The sequence below is a fragment of the Stegodyphus dumicola genome, chromosome X2 (genome assembly GCF_044657685.1).
Source record: "Stegodyphus dumicola isolate Sdum_Otavi_A_Nest chromosome X2, ASM4465768v1".
NCBI classification, from domain to species: Eukaryota; Metazoa; Arthropoda; class Arachnida; order Araneae; family Eresidae; genus Stegodyphus; species Stegodyphus dumicola.
Window position 1 is genome coordinate 17,010,582 of NC_140781.1, and position 22,175 is coordinate 17,032,756.

The 22,175-nt window shown below is 32.5% G+C and overlaps 1 protein-coding gene and 1 long non-coding RNA gene across 4 annotated transcripts in view; one reads left to right on the top strand and one right to left on the bottom strand.

The window, feature by feature from the left end:
* LOC146992691 (uncharacterized) overlaps positions 1-22,175 on the top strand; it is a 289,003-nt gene that overhangs the window by 81,367 nt on the left and 185,461 nt on the right. For all 3 annotated transcript variants that reach the window (XR_015039048.1, XR_015039046.1, XR_015039047.1), the window contains exon 2: positions 18,423-18,457. This is a non-coding gene — a long non-coding RNA (uncharacterized LOC146992691). The remainder of the gene's footprint in view (positions 1-18,422; positions 18,458-22,175) is intronic.
* The window catches only part of LOC146992692 (uncharacterized), a 137,176-nt gene continuing 132,953 nt past the window's right edge, over positions 17,953-22,175 (bottom strand). The window contains exon 2 of the mRNA XM_085809393.1: positions 17,953-21,535. Within this exon, the coding sequence (XP_085665519.1) occupies positions 21,508-21,535 (28 nt within the window). The 3' untranslated portion in view covers positions 17,953-21,507. The remainder of the gene's footprint in view (positions 21,536-22,175) is intronic.

A 22,175-nucleotide genomic window follows, 5' to 3' on the forward strand; every position in this document is an offset into this window, starting at 1 on the left:
TTTATGCTATCACAAAGTTTTCAATGTTTTCATTCTTAACATATTTTCAGAAAAAAAAATGAATGTGTTGGTGCATTTGAAAAGAAGTATCAAACTGTATTTATCTTGTCTTTACAGAACTTTTGTCCTCACATAAAAAATGTACAGTTGCAAGTTTTTTGTCTCCCCCCCCCAAAAAAAAAAAAAATTCATGACTTTCATTCTTAATCTCAATAAAAAAAAAAGAAAATTTACTTTGATATTAATTACGTTGTATTCTGTATGATAGCAGTTTTATTTTTGATATATAGCAACTTAATTTTGATATTAATTACGTCGTATTCGATACGATAGCAGTACTTAAATTTAAGTATCATTTTGCTCGTATAACCGTGAAATACTGAAAAATTATTTTAAACATTACTTTTATAATATACATAGTAGCAAAGACGCTAAAGACAAGTCAAAATTATAAAAAGTACTTCATTACTAGAGAACAAGAATGATTAAATGGATTTTTTTTTTTCTCTCTCTACTAGTGCTATAAAAGCAGTAAAGTCACTAAGTATGAGAAAAATCGACTTAGAATTTATTGTACAGCAAAAACGATGACTGCATAGAACTTTTTTTCCGAAGCGTAAATTCGTAAGGATGAGTTTTCGCTGGAGAACCTAACCTCTAAAAATGTCATCCATGGCAAACTTAAGTTCTTTGCAGCAACAAATCTATTCCATTAGTTTTCTATCACAATCAGGGCTCGATTTACAATATTATAGGCCGGGGATGAATTAATTATGGAAAGGGCACTCTTCCTCCTAATTTTTTCAAGCAATGACGTGATTGACGCAAATCACACTACATGTAAAGTAGATTTCATATAAAGTGTTTCGTGAAATAACTTTATAATGCAATATTTTTAATTACACGTTACTTAAAAAAAGACATTCTTTTTGTGCCTTCGCACGCCCCCCCTTTCCCCATAGTTCCCATGGTTCAGATTACCATATAAACTTGCAAATTCTAAACAAAAGTGTTTTTACTGAAAGAAACTGGAGGAGGTGGAATGAGAAAAGATTTTAAAGAATTTTACTGATTTTATTACAAACCTTAGTTAAAACATAGATATATTTCTAAATCAATGCAATTAAACTGTTTATCAAACCTATAGTCATGTATTTGAATGAAATGTAGAATTAAAAAATATTTGGCTTCTTTCAAAACATGAAAAAGTGGTTTCTTCCTGTTTCCTTAGATTCAGGAGTAATTTTTGGAATTTTTCAGAAAATCATGTCATCTTTCTCATTTTAAATCACAGTTTGATAATGTATAATTTTTATGAAAAAATGTATAATTCTTTTTACTTTCTTGTTCGAAGTGAAGGAAGTATTGTAATCGCAAAAAATTTCGGGCATCCTATTTCAACAGAAATACCCATTTTGACTTTTCCCGGACGTTTCTTTCTTTCTTTCTTTCTTTTTTTTTTTTTTTTTTTTTTTTTTTTTTTAGGTCTGTACGGACAGAGTAAAAATCTGTTTTTCCCAAAATGGATTTAAAGTGGGTTAAAAAAAAAGAATTTTTCGTGACGTCTGTGCGTACGTACGTACTTATTTACGTAGGTACGTTTGTATGTATGTATGTATCTAGCATAAATCAAAACCAATTAGCCGTGGAAAGTCGAAAATTTTGCATACGGAACTGATAGAACATCTAGTTGTGGATCGCCCTTTTTACTGCAATCGACAGAAGCCATTAATTTTCTCTGTCTAGCATCTAATAAACTAAATAACTTTGAAATATGAATATCTGAATAACTGAATATCTAAATAACTTTGAAAACAAGTATATTTTAATCTAAGGTTGTATATAAAAGCTATTATATTTCAGCACAAAAATAACAAATAATTTAAATTTTAAGCTTTATTAAATTCATCATTTTGGAAATAATATGGTAAAACAAATATTCTACAGTTTAAAATTCTGTATGCATCACACCACAATTTCATAATAAGAACTGAGACTAAAGTTTTTGACTAAGTTTTTTCAGTTAATATTCAAAAAGAGTTTCGTGTATAGTTTCAATTGTCTGTTTCGATGAAACGCGTTATGGAATTAGCTGGATTCGAAAATCATTATAAAATTTTCCCTAAAGAGTCGGTAATGAGATTCGAATTGGGCTAATTTACCGCTTTTTTGTTTTTGTATTTTTGCTTAAGTCTTATATCACACTTTTATTCTATTGTTTAAAGTTTGCCTTACCTTGATCAACATGTTACTTACAATTAGATTTGAATTTTATTTGTGAATATTCTAGTGATAATATTATTTATTTAATGTTTACACTTTTCATTGCACTTTATTTTACTTATGTTATTTATTTATTTATTTATTTTTTCACCGGGAACCACGGTATCTAAGCTACTTTTTAGCGGAAGCACTAAGTCTTTTAACTTGTTTTCTAAATTTTGCAGCTCAATGCGCAAAAGTTCTTGACCACAAAGGTCTTTTTTAGTTCTCCTTTCTTTAAATAAATATATATATATATTGTATGAACATATTCCCTCCTTTACGCGGCTTAAAAGTCCTTATCCGGCCTTTATTTTTTTCAATCGTTGATCGTAGTCATATATTCCGATTACAGAAGTGTTCTAAATGACGAAAATATTCGTGTTCCGCAAATGTCAAATTAAAAAAATAAATAAATAAATAAATAAATAAATAAATAATTTTCGACAAAATAAGGAAAACTGATTTTTAATGCGGTCTCTCGGTTCCAATACTCATATTTGAGAAAGTTTTATTCTCCTCATGAAAAAATAAATTTGACTTTAGTACGACAAGAACTGAACGCGGTAGCTACTAATTTCAAAATTTGCAATTTTTTATGTCAATTTTCAACTTGTCTTGAGAGATCGGTTAATTAAGTTATAACAACTCCAGGAAGTGCATAAAAAAATTCGTATAATTTAATAGACTGTACAAGGAAGTCATATAGTGTCCACAACAGTTTTTTTATTGTATTTCTTAATAGTTTCAAAGTTCCAGTTTCCGAATTTTAAGGGAAAACACACAGAACAATTCCGTTTATTTTTATTATTTTCTTAATTTGGAACTGAAAACAAGATACATATTAATTTACACACTATAAATACTATTGTAACGTATTTCTCCCGCTTTCCTAGCATGCCTTCGTGGTGTAGTGGCTCTGCATACTGGTATTCCAGAGGTCCGTGGTTCGATTCCCGGCGAAGGCGATTGCACATTTTTCATCTTGCCTGCTTCCAAAAAAATCCTAATGTTTCTACAGTGGCGCCCGAACTGAAAGGGTGTTAGATGCGGATTCCCCACACCCAGGATTTGGCGACTGGGTTCCCTGAAAACCCCAGTTGCCCTTTAAAAGGGGGAGTATGTAAGGTATTTCTCCCGCCTTCCTAGTGTGCCTTTGTGGTGTAGTGGTTCTGCACACTGGGCCGGTATTCCAGAGGTCCGCGGTACGATTCCCGGCGAAGGCGATTGCACATTTTTCGTCTTGCCCGCTTCCAGAAAATCCTAATGTCTCTACGCTATAAAGGATTTGGAGTTGGAGAATTCCTTGACAGCGAAGTGTCGGGACCCGCGTCCTGATTGCCCTCAGCAAATGAGGTCCCGATCGCAATTAAAATAAAAGACTAAGCGCGCTACAATATTTACATGCTAATCAATAATTCGGATAATAATTACAGCTCCATTGTTTATAGAAAATGCATCCAAGAACTTAGAATCTATTTTTCACATATTTATATTAACATATGTAAGATAAAGAATGGCAATTTTAATTTGTAACAGCCCGTAAAATCTCTTTTCTAATTTAATTATTTCCCTTAGCTTTTCTAAAAATTATACATTACGCTTAAATCTTTTTATTAGAACCATTAATGTACATCATATGTTCTCACTAAGGACTCGCATATTTACATAACAACTAAAGCAAAGAAGACAGCAGTTGTTCAATAGTCTTGGTGGCTTAACTTATGACAGCCGGTAATAATATAGTCATCGTATGTTTCATTGGCGAGAAATAAATCAATTTCGTAATTTTAAAACTGAGATACAATTCTTTATCTTTATTATTATCCTGACTTCTTGAGAAATAAACAGATTATTTTTAATCTTCACAATTTTAAGATGGGGACCGCTTTCAGTCTTTTTTTTTTTTTTTTTAAATTTTATTTTTCCTCTCTTGCTATGTGTTTTGCCGCCTTCTGCTATGAATTATTATGATTTTATGAAGAATTTTGAAATGATTTTAAGTCTTATACGTGTTTTATTGGTTACACAATTCTCGCAATGTGAGACATTTTTTGCTTCATTAGTTATTAACTGTATCTCTTTTATTTGTTGCAAGCATTTGTTCATGAATGAACTTTAAATGCATGTAAAACCAAATTTTTATCAAAATATTCAGACATAAATCTTTAGCAAATATACAGGTTCAGGTGGAAATGTAGTGGGACACCCAATGTTTACTATAAGTAATGTAGGTATAGTCCCACTACACTTCGGTTTATTTTTAAAGTAATATTCAAAATAGTACATAGTATAATATAATATTATGTGTTATATTATGTGTATATTTGCTATACATAACACGTATTGCAAATATACAGAGCGGCTGATTTATTATTTATTTTAATTGATAGCATCTAAAAGAGCAATTTAACGATTTCATAATAATTACTCATATAATAGTGGTCCTGGGGCCCCCCAGCGGACGAGCGGTAAAGTCGCTGAACACTGGTAGTTCGGTCCGAGGTTCGAATCCCGTGAACGGGCTGGCTGCATGGGCGTTTTCGTGGTATACGAGCCAGTTTTCCTTAGAAAGTCCTCCACGAAGGCATCCCTCCTCTTAGGCAGATAGCCTGAGTGTGCTTTGCCATAATTAAATACACACAATAGTGATCCTGGTTGATTAATGTTTTAAGATAAAGTGACTACAGGCAAATTTATTCTAAATTCTATCTTCGTTTCACTACCAATTGTTTATTTGCAAAACATTTATGTATTTTATAGAACCAGGTTTTTTATGTTACGCATCTTTAGTGTCACTTCTCCCTTTCCTGCCAGAATGCTAATTTTAGTCCATGCGTATTCAAATGAGGTAGGATGAAATTGTATTTAAAGAGCTGTTTTAGACTATTTAGTCAAAGTGGGTTCTGCCTGCTGAAGGCCAAGTTGCTAGTTGATATTCTACGTTAGCAGTTTGTCTTCGGCGTTGCTTTATTCTTGCCAATAGTGCTTGTCACGCAGTTGTAGGCTTGAGCCATCTTGCGCTTTAATTATTTCTATGTAGAATTTGACTTAGTTTTAATCTGACATACTGTCTTTTGAGTTACTCCATAAATGCTGGCTGGTTTCGTAAGCATAAGAAGTGTCTTCTGTTCAATTATTTGAGTTCTGAATAAAAGGGTCTTTTACATCCACCTTACTTTTCTGTTGTTTATCCAGACATAGAGATAATTCGCTAGGCATATTCGCATAAAATATATATATATTCGCATAAAATATGAGTCTTAACTTAGTGTATATCACCTATCTATTATGAGTCTTGACTTTGTGTATATCACCTATCTATTATGAGTCTTGACTTAGTGTATATCACCTAGAAAGTGAGACTCTACACGTTACAACCTAATCTACGTGAGCTTTATAGACAAATAATTTTAAATGCTGATAAAAACAAACAGAAAATAAAATATGACATAAATGTTAACAAAATGTGATGCAGTAATAAGATTATACTAAAAAAATACATAGCTCAATAAAATTTGGTCCACTTTTTAGGATTTTCATCATCTTTGAAACGACGGTAAAACTGCATGAAATAGTCATTTATATGTGTTTAGAAAAATTTCTTTCTTTTGAAAAAAATATTTTTGAAGCTTTAGTGATGATTCTGAACTTCCTTCAAAATTTTTTTGGCAAAAAAAAGCTTAATAAGATGCTACGTCAATACGTAGTATGTAATGACGTAATTAATGTAATGTAATGACTACGTAGTTAGTAGTCATTACGTAGTATACGTAATGTGCTATAAAGGAAACTTTTAGTTACTAGCTTTTAATTTAGTCTATCAATATTTCTTTCGCTCCTTTGCTTAAGAGTTCTAGCAATATAATTTCTCAGCTTTATTGTTGATGTTTAATTACCGCTTTAGATTCCAAATGGTAAATTTAATAATTAAGATAATTTTCTAACGTCAACCCTAGTCATTTAATAATTCTGCTTTGTTTTGTTGTTGCTGCTTACTGTTTTTTTTTTCCTAGTTTAATGATCAGGGATTTTTAAGCGAAAAATTTGAGCAACTGAAAATTGCTGAAAATGTAAATAGCTTGACAGCCAGTGGGTTAAGAACAATATAATTCCTGTCAACATGTCATAATAATTTTATCAATCAGAATTTTTTTGATAAACTCGGATGTAAGAATTCTGACAATAAAAATTAATTTTCGACATTTGTTTACAAAATGCAGTTTACTCCTCGAAACCTGATAGACAAAATAAATTTTGGCGAGACAGACAGTAAAGAATTTTTGTATGTTTAAAGCTATTTTTCGACGAAGGAGGATTCATGCTCAGCTATATTTTGTTCAGAAAACTCGATCAGACGTTAATAGCTCTTCAGAATGTTTTCCACTTTTATTCTTGACGAACTGGTTTTTAAATCTAATACAATTTTCGTCTAATCTTTGGAATATGGTAACAGGTAATTTGGCGACATTTTGGTAAGGCGATAAAGGTTACTAGCTCGGACTTTAGCAGCAGTGTACATGGATAAAGTCAAGAGTGTGCGCAATGCCATTTTTGTGCAATTCTGTGATTTTTTTTTAAGTGAAAATAGGTCGACGTGTACATGGATACCGTGTATGTGCAATTCTTAAAAACGCGGCAAGCAGTTTGCGATTCTGCACTTTCTCCCAATTTCGCACCTAATCTTCGTCATGATTAAGCACTTTTGTTCCATAAAAGTTCTAGCATAAGCGTAATTCGGCTAGCAGATTGTTGAAAAAAAATGTTGAGTTAAAAAAAAAAAATGCCTTTACTTTGTGAAAACAAAATGGCGTCCAAACAAAAACTAGCAGGTTGCTGTAGCAGGGTTGGTCGCCAAATTTTCGCCAAAAAATCGCTGAGTTACCATAATCCAAAGATTAACCCAATTTTCATCTGTGTTTATGCTTCTGTGAATTCAGTGAATGTTATACGTTATTAATTATTTAAACTTAATTGCTGTGTCTTTCAGCAAGTTCTACTGCTGTGGTACTAAACGAATATCATGCAAACAGAAAAACATTTTTCAAAAAAAATATCGCATTAATTTCCTTTATATTTTTCCTTAGCAGTTTATAACATCAGTATTTGCAAGTGATTTGTATATTGCAGTAAAGGTAGCTTTTAATGAAAGCCTTAGCTCCACGTAATTTAATGATATGTTTTTGTATAGTTTATTACTTTATTGCTTTAGCTGTATGTATAGTTTATTACTTTATTGCTTTAGCTGTATGTATAGTTTATTACTTTATTGCTTTAGCTGTATGTATAGTTTATTACTTTATTGCTTTAGCTTTAGCTGGGATATAAAATAAAATATACGAATTTGAATGCGAAAGGACTTCTATAAAAAATAATGTGTTATTTAAGAGAAATTAAATCTGCTCCTGAATTACATAAAATTTTCCCAAGCACAGTAGCATTTCAAAGATATTCATATTTTAAAGAATATTTTATTAAGAAAAATTGGTGAAATTCAGATAGAATTAAAAAGGTGTTGACGGTAAAGAACATCGATAAAATAGGAAACTGTAAATAAATTACTACATAATAAAGGAATCATTAAAATTCCGTTTTAATTTCAGAAGATATATTGTAAAACTTTTTCCCTGCAGTGGAAACACACAAAAGACTGCACATCTTCACAATGGTGTCTAAATCTCTAATGATCTCACCTTTGCTATTTCTCTTGTTTAATTTTGTAATAAACAATTGTAATTTGTTTTGATTTTTCCAAAAACACACATAACCAGTATTGCTCTACGTATGGTTTAAAATATGTATTTTAAACAAGTTAACAAGTGCAGTGAATGAAATATTTTTTTAATTCATAATAATGTGTTATCTTACAATGTCTAGCTTGTGCTAGCTTTTTGTATCCTTAACAGTTCTAAAATTTTGGAAAAAATAAAGCCAAACCAGAATGCATTTACCTTTTCATATGGCCTATAGTAATTACACTTTTATACTTGACTCAGATTTTTTTTTTTTTTTTTTCTCTACCGGGGTAAACAATGTCTAGAAGCATCTGAATTTTATAAGTTATGCAATAACGCTCCTACATTAAACGAAAGCCTTAGAGCTAAGTTGTAGAACCTTAGCAACTTTAAGGAGCGTTACATCACATATTTTTGTTATAAATCTTACAGTAGAGTTTGGAAATAATCTGAGGAGACATCTGTGTCAATACCGTTCTTGCAAGGACTCTTACAATAGTTTTGTCTTGAAATGTAGTGAGCAAATGTAATGTTAGGACACTGCTTAATAGGCTTACGCTTTGGACGTACCTATTGCCATTCAAAGTCATTTTTAAAAGAATAATGTACAAGTGTTTGGTATGTTGCTCACATTCTTTAGGGAAGTGCTGTATAATAAGCTAATGAACATTTTATTTGGAACCATTTTTGCATAATTATTAGCAGACTTTTTTGAGTTCTACAAGTCACGACAGAACTCTGCGCCCGAAAGTTAATTTATCATTATCTCCCTCCCCCTTTCGCAATAGCCGATATGTTTGGCGTGCTTGTGACAAACTCCACAGCCTCACACGCAGTCTCCTGTCTGCACCAATCAAACACATCGACATCAGAAGATTGGCGAAGGCGCACGTGGCTCGACTTTTGATCAACCCCCTCCCCCCCTTCCAAAAAGAAAGTAAGTGTCGCTTAACGACCGGCCACTCTGGTTTATTTTATTTTTACCTTTTCCATTCATTGATCATCATTTGCGGCTATTTCAACCCACTAATCAATAAATTACTTTCGGTCGTTACTATGACGTCGTTATTATCCGCCCACCAATATTTCGTTATTGCGTGCGGACGCGGTTCAAGTTGTTATTCCAAAAAGTGTTTTCTCTGGTCCTCCAACAGCAAATCAGTGGGAAAATGGTGTATTTCACTGCTAGCAACATTTTCTCAGAAGTTGCAGAGAATGAATCGTCTTTCTATCCCATGCAATAATAGTGGAACACCACACAATTTTAAATCTGAAGGACATCTATTCAGTCAGAATGTGATACCATTAAACAAAATACATTAACGTTTGTTTCTACGTAGCTTTTGGTTAGCTATCTGTAGAGTTAAGATTATTTGATTACGGAAAACTTCCTCGAGGTTATTTGTCTACGGGAAGCAATATCTTTGTGAAAAACTTTTGCAGACAATTTGACCCACATTTAGGTTAAAGGAGAAGGAAATCACGAAAAACTTCATGTTGCCAGCCCATTCAGCTGCCAAGCACAGAATCCGGTGCTAGGTAATAACAGTGTCACTAAATTGCTAAAAAGGATATTTTTAATAACGCTGAAGATGTTTGTAACAATACTGAAGGTATTTTTAATCGTATTAAAGATTATTTTTAAGAACGCAATATTTTTGTTTTTTGATATGTATATTTTGCACAGTCGGGGGAAGCAAGACTATTATATTTTATGCTTCTTCATTAGATGTGTCATCCTTTTCTTGCAAAAGTAATTCAGAAAATAATTTTCCAAACGTCTACTAAAAGTCTCTAATCCCAAACTCAAATTTTTTAGGGGAAAGAAATGCAAAGCGGGCCTTAACTTTCTTTATTTTTGATATATTTGGAAAATTATCCTCAGTACTAATTTATAATTATTTTATTAAAAGATAATAAGAATAGGTACCTAACATAATTTCCTTATTAACCAGTAACTGAATGTTTAATAACAGATATTACTAATAAAATATTAATCATTAAATATTTTATTTGCCTACAGTTTTTTTATCCTGTATGTTCTTTGCAGCAAATAAGTTTCATATTATTCATCAAAAGGTTTCTCTTTGAAATTCTTTTTTTTTTTTTTTTTTTTTTTTGTTGGAGGGAAAATTTTTTGATTTTGGGGGCGCTAATTTTCATTAAGGATAATAAGAATTTACTATCAGTTGCACTGCGGAATTATTGCAGTCGTGCGTGCATTCATTGTGTAATTGGTAGCATGCCCGGCTAACAACTGGAAGATACGCGACTCAAATCTACGTGAGGACATAATTCATTTCTTACGTTTGTTGCGTCTAAAACCTCAGTGTCTTTGCAGTAAGGATGAGATAAAAGGAGGAAAATATACTGTATGTAAAAATAACCACATATTCTGCTGTGCGATTTATGGTAATGTTTCTTTATTCCGTTTATTTCTTTTCGTCTAGCCTGCATGTACAGATTTTTTATTGAATCGATACTCGCTTTGTTATTATATTTCTCATAGCAAAGCGATGTCTCAAAACTGCAGGTCAAAGTGCGGCTGCCATTCGTAGCCTGTAGGTTAAATGTCTATGAAATATATGTATAAGTGATAGTTCTGTGTGGTAACGCAAACACATCACCCCCCGATACTAAGGCATTTTCCCCCTTTCGGTGACTGTTTCTTCGGAACGCTACTATATCTTTTTGTTTGATGATCGGGTGCTGGATATGATTTCTTATAAAAATTTCACGGTGTTTCAAAAATGAAAAGGAACAATTATTACATTTTGCGTTGTCATCAATGAACGAAATCCATGAAGGTGTTGTCATATTAATTAAAACAATAGCAAAACAGAGAACTTGACAGCCTTTCTGATGAAATGAAAACATTAATATCTTCGTTCAGATGGCTTTATTCAGACTGAGTTCCGAACTGGTATTTTTAATAAGAAATTTCTATAATTTCATTTTAAGCTCGAATTTTGCCATTTTTTGAAAATTAATTTATCAGTTACATTAGGTCTTAAGCACGTTTACCTCAATCAAGTAAGCAGTTGTATCCACTAAAAATACTAAATCATTGAACTATTTCCCATTTTCAAATTCAACGTCACATCCTTCATTGGTCAGTTACACTATGCGGGCTATGACCACACTATGACAACAGATTGGACACCACACTATGACAACAGATTGGACACCACACTATGACAACAGATTGGACACCACACTATGACAACAGATTGGACACCACACTATGACAACAGATTGGACACCACACTATGACAACAGATTGGACACCACACTATGACAACAGATTGGACACCACACTATGACAACAGATTGGACACCACACTATAACAACAGATTGAACTGCACTAAAGGAAACAGAGTCTCATCACTTGATGAAAAAGCAGCCAATTGCATCTGTCATTAAAGAAACGGTTGCTTGAAATGAGTCCATCAAAACAGGATTAAGTGACATCCTAGTCGTTTTTCTCTTCGGGCCTCCAGTAACTATTGAGCATTGATAGTACAATTCATACGAAAAGTGCTAATTACAAGGGGTTTTCTTTATCTTCTCCAAATATAACATGAGTATGAACCAGTTTCCCTAAAAATATTATCCATGAAGGAATCCTCTCTTTGAAGGAGAACTCTTGCATGCTTTGCCTTAATTAAATCAATTAATTGCATTGCCAGAACGAGCATGAGTTACTTAAATCCCAGCAAGAATGAAGAGAAAATTTCCGCTGCCACGTACCTAAATACTGCATTAATAAAATTGCTAAAACGAGCAACGGCTAGATAGTTTCAAAAATTGGATTTTCCTAATTCGTTTCGTTAAGAAATATATATTGAAACAGACAGATGACTTGCGATTCTACCTTAACAAGATAATCCTAACTATAAATAAACTGTGCAAGCATCAATAAGCGTAATCATCTCAATGTGTTCCTAGAAAATATTTATGATTAAGATATATTTAAGGTTTCATGTCAATTTTTGTGCTTCATAAATTAATTTATGAATACAAACTTCAGTGCGCATTTTATTTATATGTATATATATATCGTAATAATAAGAAATAATAAGAAAGTTCGGAAAGCGTAATAGGTTGAAAACCACTGTTCTAAAAACCAACTTTTGTTTAGCAATTGCTCAGTAAATCTGCTAGTAAGTAACTTGAACTACGGGCATAAAATAGACATGGAAAGATGACCTTTGTGTGAGTAAATTCGTTAGTCGTGAACTATTTTTATGAAAATCTATAAAAATTTTCGTTTCTTTTCATTAAAGTACAGTGAATAGTTTATAAACTAAAATTTCGAGCTGCATTATGACTCTATAAAGACTAAATATTACTTTTGCATATTTTTTCTGTTGTACTTTTTGCATACGATTTCTATTATATTTCAAATCAATAGATCCAATGTTCAAGGAAATAGGTGCATAGCCATACATTTTTTAATAATATTTTTACTCTCTCGGGATTCCGGCATTAAAGTGAGGTAATAAAATTGAGGCATAAAGTGATTCATCAAATTATTATAAGGTACTTTTTCTTTCCTTCCAGCATGCCTTCGTGGTGTAACGGTAGCACATTAGGCGAGTATTCGAAAGGTCCAGGTTTACGTCCCGGCGAGGGCATTGTTCATTTTGCATGTCTTCAATATCGAAAAACCTAATGACTCTGCAGTAGCGCCGGAAAAAAATATATGGTTGTGGACAATAATTAGTCACCACCAAGATGTGTCGATTGGGTCCCCTCTAAAAGGGGAGTATAAAGGGTACTTTCTCCCTCCTTCCAGCATGACTTCGTGGTGTAACGATAACACACTCGGCGCGTATTTGAGAGGTGTATGTTTGAGTCCTCGTACGGGCACTGTTCATTTTTGACGTCTCCAGCTTCAAAAACCTAATGACTCTGCAGTATAATGAAAGAAAATTTTATTGGTGCGACTAATACTATAGTCTGTGTAAATCTCATAAGCGAATACTTCTATATTAGATGGTAAAACTGTAAAAAAATTATGGCATTCCCCCTTTCATGTTCTTGAAGTGTAAGTGAACAGCACATCCAACTATAGCACTGGAAGATCCACTGTTAGAATCACATCGAGGAGACCGTTGAATATTCAGGTTTTTCGCGAATAAGATGTGAACCATACAAATGAAGCTAGCTTAAAAATCCTTTGTTACTGTTCTGGAATTCTTATATAGAGCAATAATATCCAAGCAGATTGCTTGAAGGTTAAAATGCGAACGATTTCTGGGAAATCAACATCACCGAAGCCTTTATTGATTTTAAATTAATGTAGATTTGTCATATTTTAAGTGACCACATACCGCAAATAAGCAAAAAAAAAAAAAAAAAAAAAAACTTACATTTGACTTTTTTTTACCTCGCAGCTTAAGAGTATTAAATTGAAACAAACAAATAATGTGAACAGAATGTCTCCTTGATTTTTGAAGCAAGTTGCTGGAACGTGCAGTTCACTTGGATACAATATAAGTATAGATGCATACCAATTTACGTGGGAATGACTGTATTCATGTGGTTAATTTAGTAGAAAAATAACATTATTTAACCTATTATAAAATTATTAGATTTGGGGGGGGAGTGACCATGATCAATCAGGCAGAAATCTAACCTGAAACATACCGTTTGCTGATTGAATGAGCTAACATTAGATTTCATAGAAGGAATGCCTTTCATTCCTTAGTTTCCCTCTCTCCAACAGTCGCACACTTAAGGGCAACTAAAGGGAAGACTTAGTCACCCAAACCCGAAGTTGTAAATAGTTATTATCCACAAGTTTTAGTTCTGTACGATGGGAAAATCATTGAGTTTTTAGAGAAGGTATCTCGAAAAATCCACCAGCTTCTTACAGGAAACTAAACCTGAGAACTTACACTTTCTATCTGGAAATGTTGGCAACTACACCGCAGAGGTAAATAGGGGAAATATATTTACTTCCTAACAACGTAAATAGTGTATATTTTGTCTGTTACCCACGATATCCTTGGTTTCTTTCTTTGTAGTTACCTCAACAGTGTTGATTTTTTCCCTTTATACTTACTTTTTGTGTGTGTGTGTTGTTTTTATTCGTTGATACTTTTTTTTATAACATCATTCTCATTTTATTCCTTTCATCATTTGTAGACTATTATTTATGTATATTTTGTTTAAATGGTTACCTATCTCAGCGTTCTTTTGTTTTGTCTTTGAGTAATAGACTGCTACAGTTTTGGTGATATGTATTAGTCTCCTCACTAATTAAACTCTTAAAAATTCAACACCGTACATTTGCCGACGGTAAGGTGACAGGATTGACTTCAAATAAACTCCAAAATTATCTTTGGAGAATATTCTCATGGAATTTAAATAAAAAAGTGCACAGAGCTTACTTGAAATTATTATAAACAAGTTAAGTCTCGATTTTTAAATTGAAGGTACCAAACTGTAAATATATGCAGTTAAATTATGATAAAAATTGGGTCTAAATCTGCATTTCAATACAAAATGCATTAAGAGAAATCTTCAGGAGAATAACCGTAGCATAAGTTTTCTAAATCTATTGCTTGATGCAAAAGAAAAAAGTTTTGTTTAACAATGGGAAAGTTCTTTGAAAACTTTTCTGTGTTGCAAAAAGAACCATGGAATTGCTAAGAAATCCCTAGGATTACTAAGGAAAAGGGGGGAAGTACAAAAAGGGAACAGTTTTAAAACTCTCATTGAAGACACATGGTAGACATACTTTATTTTTTACTTATAAAGAAAATGTCTTTGCTCTGGCGTAAGCATTGATTCAGTCTGTAGTTTATTGTTCTGTTGCAGAATTGTGACCAAAGGTGTTGATCTTCATTCCTTATCGTTCTGAAGATTACGTAGAAAATTATAAAATTAACTATTTAAATTCGTTATATTTGTTTTCATGACAATGAACAAGCAAGGAAGAAATATTTAATCGTAACGCAAATGGAATCGCTTATTCCATAATTATTTTAGAAGTTGTTAACTAATGCACATTTAAAAAAAAACACAAGTTTTAAAACTGCATTTTTTAACATATCCTGACTTAAAAATAGACACAGAATTTCCCCGCAAAATTGAATTTGAGATCTGATTATTTAATATAACTCTGTTACCGTGAAAGACCGAAATTGGAGAATGTCGACTTTCACCGGAGAATGTCAACATTCACCAAATACGTCGGTGAAAGATCGAATATTGCACTACATTCTTGTATATTCGGACCCTCACCGGTGTATGTCGACAATCACAGATATGCTCTGGGGAAAGTCGAAAAGAGAGGTTATATATAAAGTGCCATAATAGTTTAAGTTGTTGCAATAAATAAGATTTGAGTCACATAATTTAGTAAGTTTTTTATTACTGTTATTTTATTTTCTCATTTAGAACGTACTGTATAATTAAGTAAATTTTTAACTTCTATTATTTTCCTTTCTCATTTTGAATGTATTGTGTGTTTTAGGTTCTCATGTTCTTAAGTTCTTATTTCAAGTTTCAAATGCGTTTATTCGCGACTGAATTACGGAGAAGAAAATATAATATTGTTATATGTTCAACATTCACAATTAGTACATGGTGAATGTCGACATTGACCGGTCAGAAATAAGAGTATTTGGAAAATATTTCGGACAAACACCAAGAGACCATGTGAATGTTGACATTCACCGGTGAAAGTCGACATTCTCCAGATTTCGGTGTTTCACCGTAACAACTCCACTATGAGGAGGAATAACAATAGCTTTGATATTAACTAATTTTAAACGAAGATCGTGACAACTAATATATTAGATTTAGAACATTCAGATATTTTTGCATAATGTTAATTTATATTCGGCATCATTAAAAAAACTTATGCTTTCTAATCGGCTAGAATATCAGAGAGAAATGACGACGATGAAACTGGATGATGTTTCAAATACCCAGAGGATAAATAAATGCGTCATTGGAATACAAAAGGAAAATTTGATGTATGGAGAGTAAGGAAGTTTTCTAAATTAATTTAATTTTTACGTTACAAAACCTGTAAGGAATTATCGCTTGCTTCCATACGTGCTTTTTGTTGCACATAGTTAGTTAATACATACAGCTGCCGGCTGGAAGATGCGCAATTCGAATCCCGATGAATGCAGAGTTAGTTTTTCACGTTTCGTACTCCGAAAAACCTAATAGCTTCTACAATATCGTCCAAACTAAATTATATTGACTGCAACTTCTCACCACTAATATCGATTGAATCTCAGGCCTCTCTCCGGTCGTTCTTTAAGTGGCGTAGGGAATAAAAAATTATCGCACAAGTCTGTGCGCTATTTCGCGGTGTAAATGTCCAGTTGAAAACACGTCAAGCTGGAAAATAAAAGATTTGGGTTTCGGAGCGCGGGGAGGATACTGTTTATAATCTCATGTTTCTGCTTCGAAAACCTGATAGTTTTTTCAAACCTGTATAAGCATATATATATATATATATATATATATATATATATATATTTGAGGAGCTGTTTCTAACTAGCTTAGCATTAAATCAAATTCTTCCTCTTCAAGCCTAACTTAAAGCTACGGTGCGAATTATTGTCTGTAGTTTAAATTAAATGGGAACGCAAAGACATAAGCAAAAAAAACTTACATTTGACTTTTTTCTACCTCCCTGCTTAAGAGTATTAAATTGAAACAAACAAATAATGTGAACAGAATGTCTCCTTGATTTTGGAGCAAGTAGCTGAAACGTGCAGTTCACTTGGATATAATATAAGTATAGATGCATATATTCCGCCCAGACGGGAAAGTGGTAAGTGACTCTGACTGCCGTACCGAAGGGTCTGGGTTCGAATCCTGGAGAAGGCATAAATTGTCTGTTTCTTCATAAGAGGCAAAGGTGACCGTCTGTTAGTGTCTCCATAATAAAATGACCACCGCTTCTGTCCTAAGTCTAAAATGGCTAGTGTCCACCATGAAATATATATATATAAGTATTTCTTGTCAGGGTCACAACATTCTGTATCCGACAACCTAACTCTAAATCAAATTCCCTTACTTCATGGGAGGACGAACCAGCAGCAGAGCTGTAATATCACTGAACTCTGGTAGTTCGACAGGGGTTCAAATCTCGCAAACTAATTAACCCAAAAACCTTTAATTTTTAACTTAACAAGTTTTTTAGCATGAAATTTAAGATTCGCATGTTTGCATATAAAGATATAAATTTTCTTATTTACTCTGAAAGGAAGTATTTAATAATGTGAGCTTCCCTCATTCTCGTATAACGTTTTGCATTCGTTTATGTATATTCATGTATCATTTATTAGTGTCGATATTTTATGATATTGTTGCGATCTACGGGTTCGTGAATTTGGAGGAATTGAAGACAACACTTGATGAAGAATCACAACACAATTTATTCGTCAGTATTACACAGGACAGATCCAAAGACACTTTTACAGTCGTCGAAAAACTACTATAAACAAGCTGAAACAATAAGCAACACAGTCTTCAGGCTATAACTGTGAAGACAGCTTCACGGCAAAACACTAAAGTACGGCTCCCGACTCGGTTGATCGCTCTCAAGCTAAACTCTGAACTCAAGACACTACTACTACGCTGCTGAATTCAAGATACTCTACATTACTACCACACCGCATACAGCCAAGATATATATAGCTTTAACCTAACTAACGAGAATATTCCCGAGAACCCCTAAGAATGCATTAAAGAATGTTCTTGCTTCGACTACTGCATAGCGCCAATTTCGTCGCCAAAAATCGCCGAATGGACGATTTCGTGCCAAATCTGGCTACCCTGCCTTTCCCTGCCACTTTCTGACAACCTTAACCACGCTTTGAGGGAAAGCTATCTCATCGCAGCTGGGCATTTCGCAAAATATATACAAGTATATTTTCATTTATTCAGTTAGATATTGCATTTTGTTCTCCTTTCAGATTTTGATTTTAGTTTTTTTTTTCTCTTATTTTCATTATGCTTATATCTACATGTAAGACTAGGAATGTGTAAGACAAAATTAAATAAAATGCTAAATTTCTAATAGCTCCTTGAATTTCTTTTTCATCTCATTTCCATTTTTATCCTAAGCCTAGTAACATGCTTATAATAAATTTCCTTGCAGTGTTAATCCTTGCCATATCATTATTATAAACGTTCAGAATGCATGTATTTGCATAATGCAAGACGTCTTAGCCAGTAATGTTAAATTTTATAAGCTGATATTATAACTTCACAAATATCCGTATAGAATCATCAAACTGGAGAGAAACAAGTAAATGTAAAAATTTTAATTAAAGATTGGGAGAAAAAAAATAAAGCAACTACGCAAATTAAATTTGCCATTTTTTTTATATGTTTCCTTTTTTTTTTTTTTTTTTTTGTCTAATTCTTATTCTATATTGTTATAGGCACATTCTTCTCTGTTCCTTTGTCCTGCTAACAGGTAATCCACCACTTTTCTTTTTTATTTCTAATCTGGTGTTATAAAGATGTGAAAAGTACGAATGCTATCTTTGAAGAATGAGTGCCCATTTTACGGCAGTTTTAATACTCAAGAATGTTCTGTCAAAAATAATGATGTGAACTGATGCTGAACGCCATGAATGCTAATACTTCTTTCTATGAATACGTGATACATGATACATAAATGCTGATACTTCTTTATATTACATATTTTATTATGTTCTACGTCACGCCTGAGGTTTTGCGGAGCTGACTCTTTCCTGAATTTGCCGTCCATCTCGATATACAAGCAAAAAGCTGAAAATACCAAAATAACATATAGGGAAGTAAATTAAAACTTTGTTTATTTTTAAGTAAAACTTTGAGTCCAGCATTTAAAAATTATATTGTGTTTTTGTTTATTTGTTTGCGAAACTATCGATGGCGTTGCACAGATCTGCTTTAATGCTCCAGCTGCTGTTATTATGTAGACAGTAAAGAAATATTTTTTAAATGGAAAATATACATTTATAGATCTGAAAGGATTCTTAAATTATTTTTATTTAGAAACTCTGTGACGAAAGTTTACAGAAGTATTTAGATATTTATTTGGGATTTTTATTCTGGCGATTCTATTTTAGAATAAACTGCTAAACGTTCAAAAGGAACGTTTTTTCCACGTTCCTGTTTAATTTCGTTTAACAAGGAATTCCTTTTTGCATTATAATTTATTTGATATGTGTATTTTTCAGTGTTTAGACAGATTACATAAAATATAACAAAGGTATGTAACTTTTAAAATTTTATACTGATTTCATTGACTATTTTATCCAGTATCGAAATAAATTTTCTTCTCAATTTAATTTCATATTCAGGATCTCGATATTCTTCACCTGCCTCGACGTCACGTGACTAACTTCTATAAAATAATGTTCCGCATGGAAAATGCATTATCCACAAAAGCGAAGGCGAATTGTCCCCTACCTAAGCTACTGATGTTACCCCATTTAAATATCATTACGTGCATTTTTGCATATTACTTTGCGATTAGACTAAAAATTATTGAAAACAGAGGAAACGTGATTAATAATGAGCATAATATTATTTATTTCAAAATTAAAAAACAATTATTTTTATATTTCGAAATTAATTTACGATTAATATTGGAATAAAAGTGCCAGTTATCACATTAAAATTTTTTTTAAAAAAAAATTAAAGGTAATTTTTAATCCTTCTATGCTTTAAACTATAAAATGTGTGGCACATTTAAGCTTTATAGGTGAAGGTTTAAGAGCTAGTTTTCTTTCTGTGGCGAATTTCTGAACTCAGATGCCGAAACATCATAACATTCAGTCTGATTTGTACAATTCTTTATTCCTGCTATAATTTGTATCTTTTCCATTCAGAGTGTTTCAAGCTGCTGTGCGACATATTAAACAGAGAGCTATTTTAACTCGAAAGCTCTTAAAGAAGTACTCCTCAAATAGCGCATTTGAGAAATACGCCATTTTACTTCTGAATGATAGAACCATCCCATCGACTTGATTTTGTATGCGTAAAGTTTTTGCGTGTGGTTTCTTACATGCAGCGTACAAAATGGGAGGAAACTGGAAATTTCGCAATAACTTCGTGTTGTTTTCTGTTCTTTCATTTAGAGTCACAGACGTTCTTTAAGAAGTCATTACAACGGAAAGCATCCACTTTGTAAAGCACTTAGGTAGCAGATTTCAGCCTATGCACTTTGAAGAGCTCCTCCTGGGAATTAAAGTTAGGTTAAGATATATTTTTAATGAATTAATTTCTTTCGGGTAAATATTTGCGCCTTTTGATCACTGAGCAATAAATTTGGGTGCTCAAACATAAAGTAACTCATGCAGGTATTCAATCTATGAAGGAAATGAATGTTTTCTTTTGACTGTATTTGCTTTTGTACTACGTTGTTAGGTATTTGCAGGAAAGCTACGATCGAAATTAAGAACAAAGTTTTATAAAAAAAATAATTCAGTTCAGTTGTATAGAATATTGTTCAGTTGTATATGCCAATCACAAGAAATCAAATTCAAACATACTTGGAGAAGGAAATTTTCTTAGTAAGCTGAGAACTACTTAAATTGTTTAAGAACAATATGCATTTTGGACAATATTCTTATAATAGTTAAATTTATTATTGTAAAATATTTGATTATTTGTTTAATTTATCAATAGCCTTACATAAATAATTAACATTAAGCTTTGAGTATTTGCGTTGGAGCTCATTTTTTCATATTCTAAATTCTAGGCCACATTCTACATTCTAAATTCTAAATTCTTGTTTTCACTTACAACACCCTACCAGAATTAGTTTTAGAATCACGTTGAATGCAAATAAGTATTTAAGGAAGTTTCAGCTTACTTCGATAGAGAGTGCTAGAGCTTTAGTGGCGCGTGTTTGCCTTCCGGCTAGGTCACTCTTGAAGCTGTTATGCTCGGTCGTATTATAGTCGCCTATTGATATTCGCCGGCTAGTTTAATTTAAGGGCCAACTACGTTAGATAATTGTGTCTAGCTTCGGCTAAGTCTCGTTTAATTATTTATAGTTTAGTTTCCTATTCTGAGTTAAAGCCCGAGTATAGGCTTTATTGTAAGCCTGAGAAGCAACTTTTATTCTTATTTGAGTGAATAAAAGAGTATTTTATCCCTTTTCGAGTCTACGTTTCAGTTGTTTGAACTCGGCAATAAGTCGCTACATAGTTCATTAGGTTCCTTGACGTTCATCTTAGACTGAAAGCGAGGAACCCTACAAACTATTTGCACTATAAAATTTCAAAATTAGAGTGCATATGAAAAGTAGATAATGCAAAGTAGATAAATGTCAATCCTCTGCAGTATTCCTTCTTTCTTAGATGCCATCAAGCGACAGGTTCTAAAGTAATACATTCTCAATACTTTTTCCCTTTCTCTTTTCCTTTACTATGTTTTGTTCCGTCATCTTTTGCTTAAGTACTTTCCTCCCAAGCTGGATGATTCTTCTTGATTTGAAAATCCCATCTTGAACATCTCATTTAAATTTTCTCATTTTCCAATGTCATTTTCCTTTTGCCTGCAATAAAATGAAATACAGTAATTGGAGCAAATAATAGATTCAGTGCCTTCAGTATAATTAGACAACTATAGCTCATTACTAATAGAAATGAAGATATAACGAATCAAAATTATTTGGAGAAAGCTTCATTAAAATTCATGTTTTATATTGTTTTAAAAACGAACTTTAATTTGCCGCTCGCAACTTGTCATTGCCCTCTTGAGCTCTGAATTCCCTTAAACAAATTAATTTCTTAGAGTTTAAAAAATATATACTTATATACACTCATGTCCATAAATTAAGGATAATGCGAAATCAGGCAAAGGAAGAGTTAGAAGCAAAGCAAATTTAACTTATTTGTAAGACTTATTTATTAAACAAAAGGTAAAGAGTAAAAAAAGATGCTATATGTTTGATATTATTAAAAAAATTAGCGATATTTCTCCCTGGAGTAAATTACAAAAAAAACCTATTTACAGAAGACCAATATTACATGGTTAGTATGATTGTTAATACATTGTATGTCTCCCAGACGATGCAATACAGACCTTACAACGCCTAGGCATGCTGAGTATCAAATTATCGATCTGATCTTGGGGGATATTACACCACTCAAAAAGCAATGCTCTCCAAAGTTCCGGTAGACATGTAGGAGAAG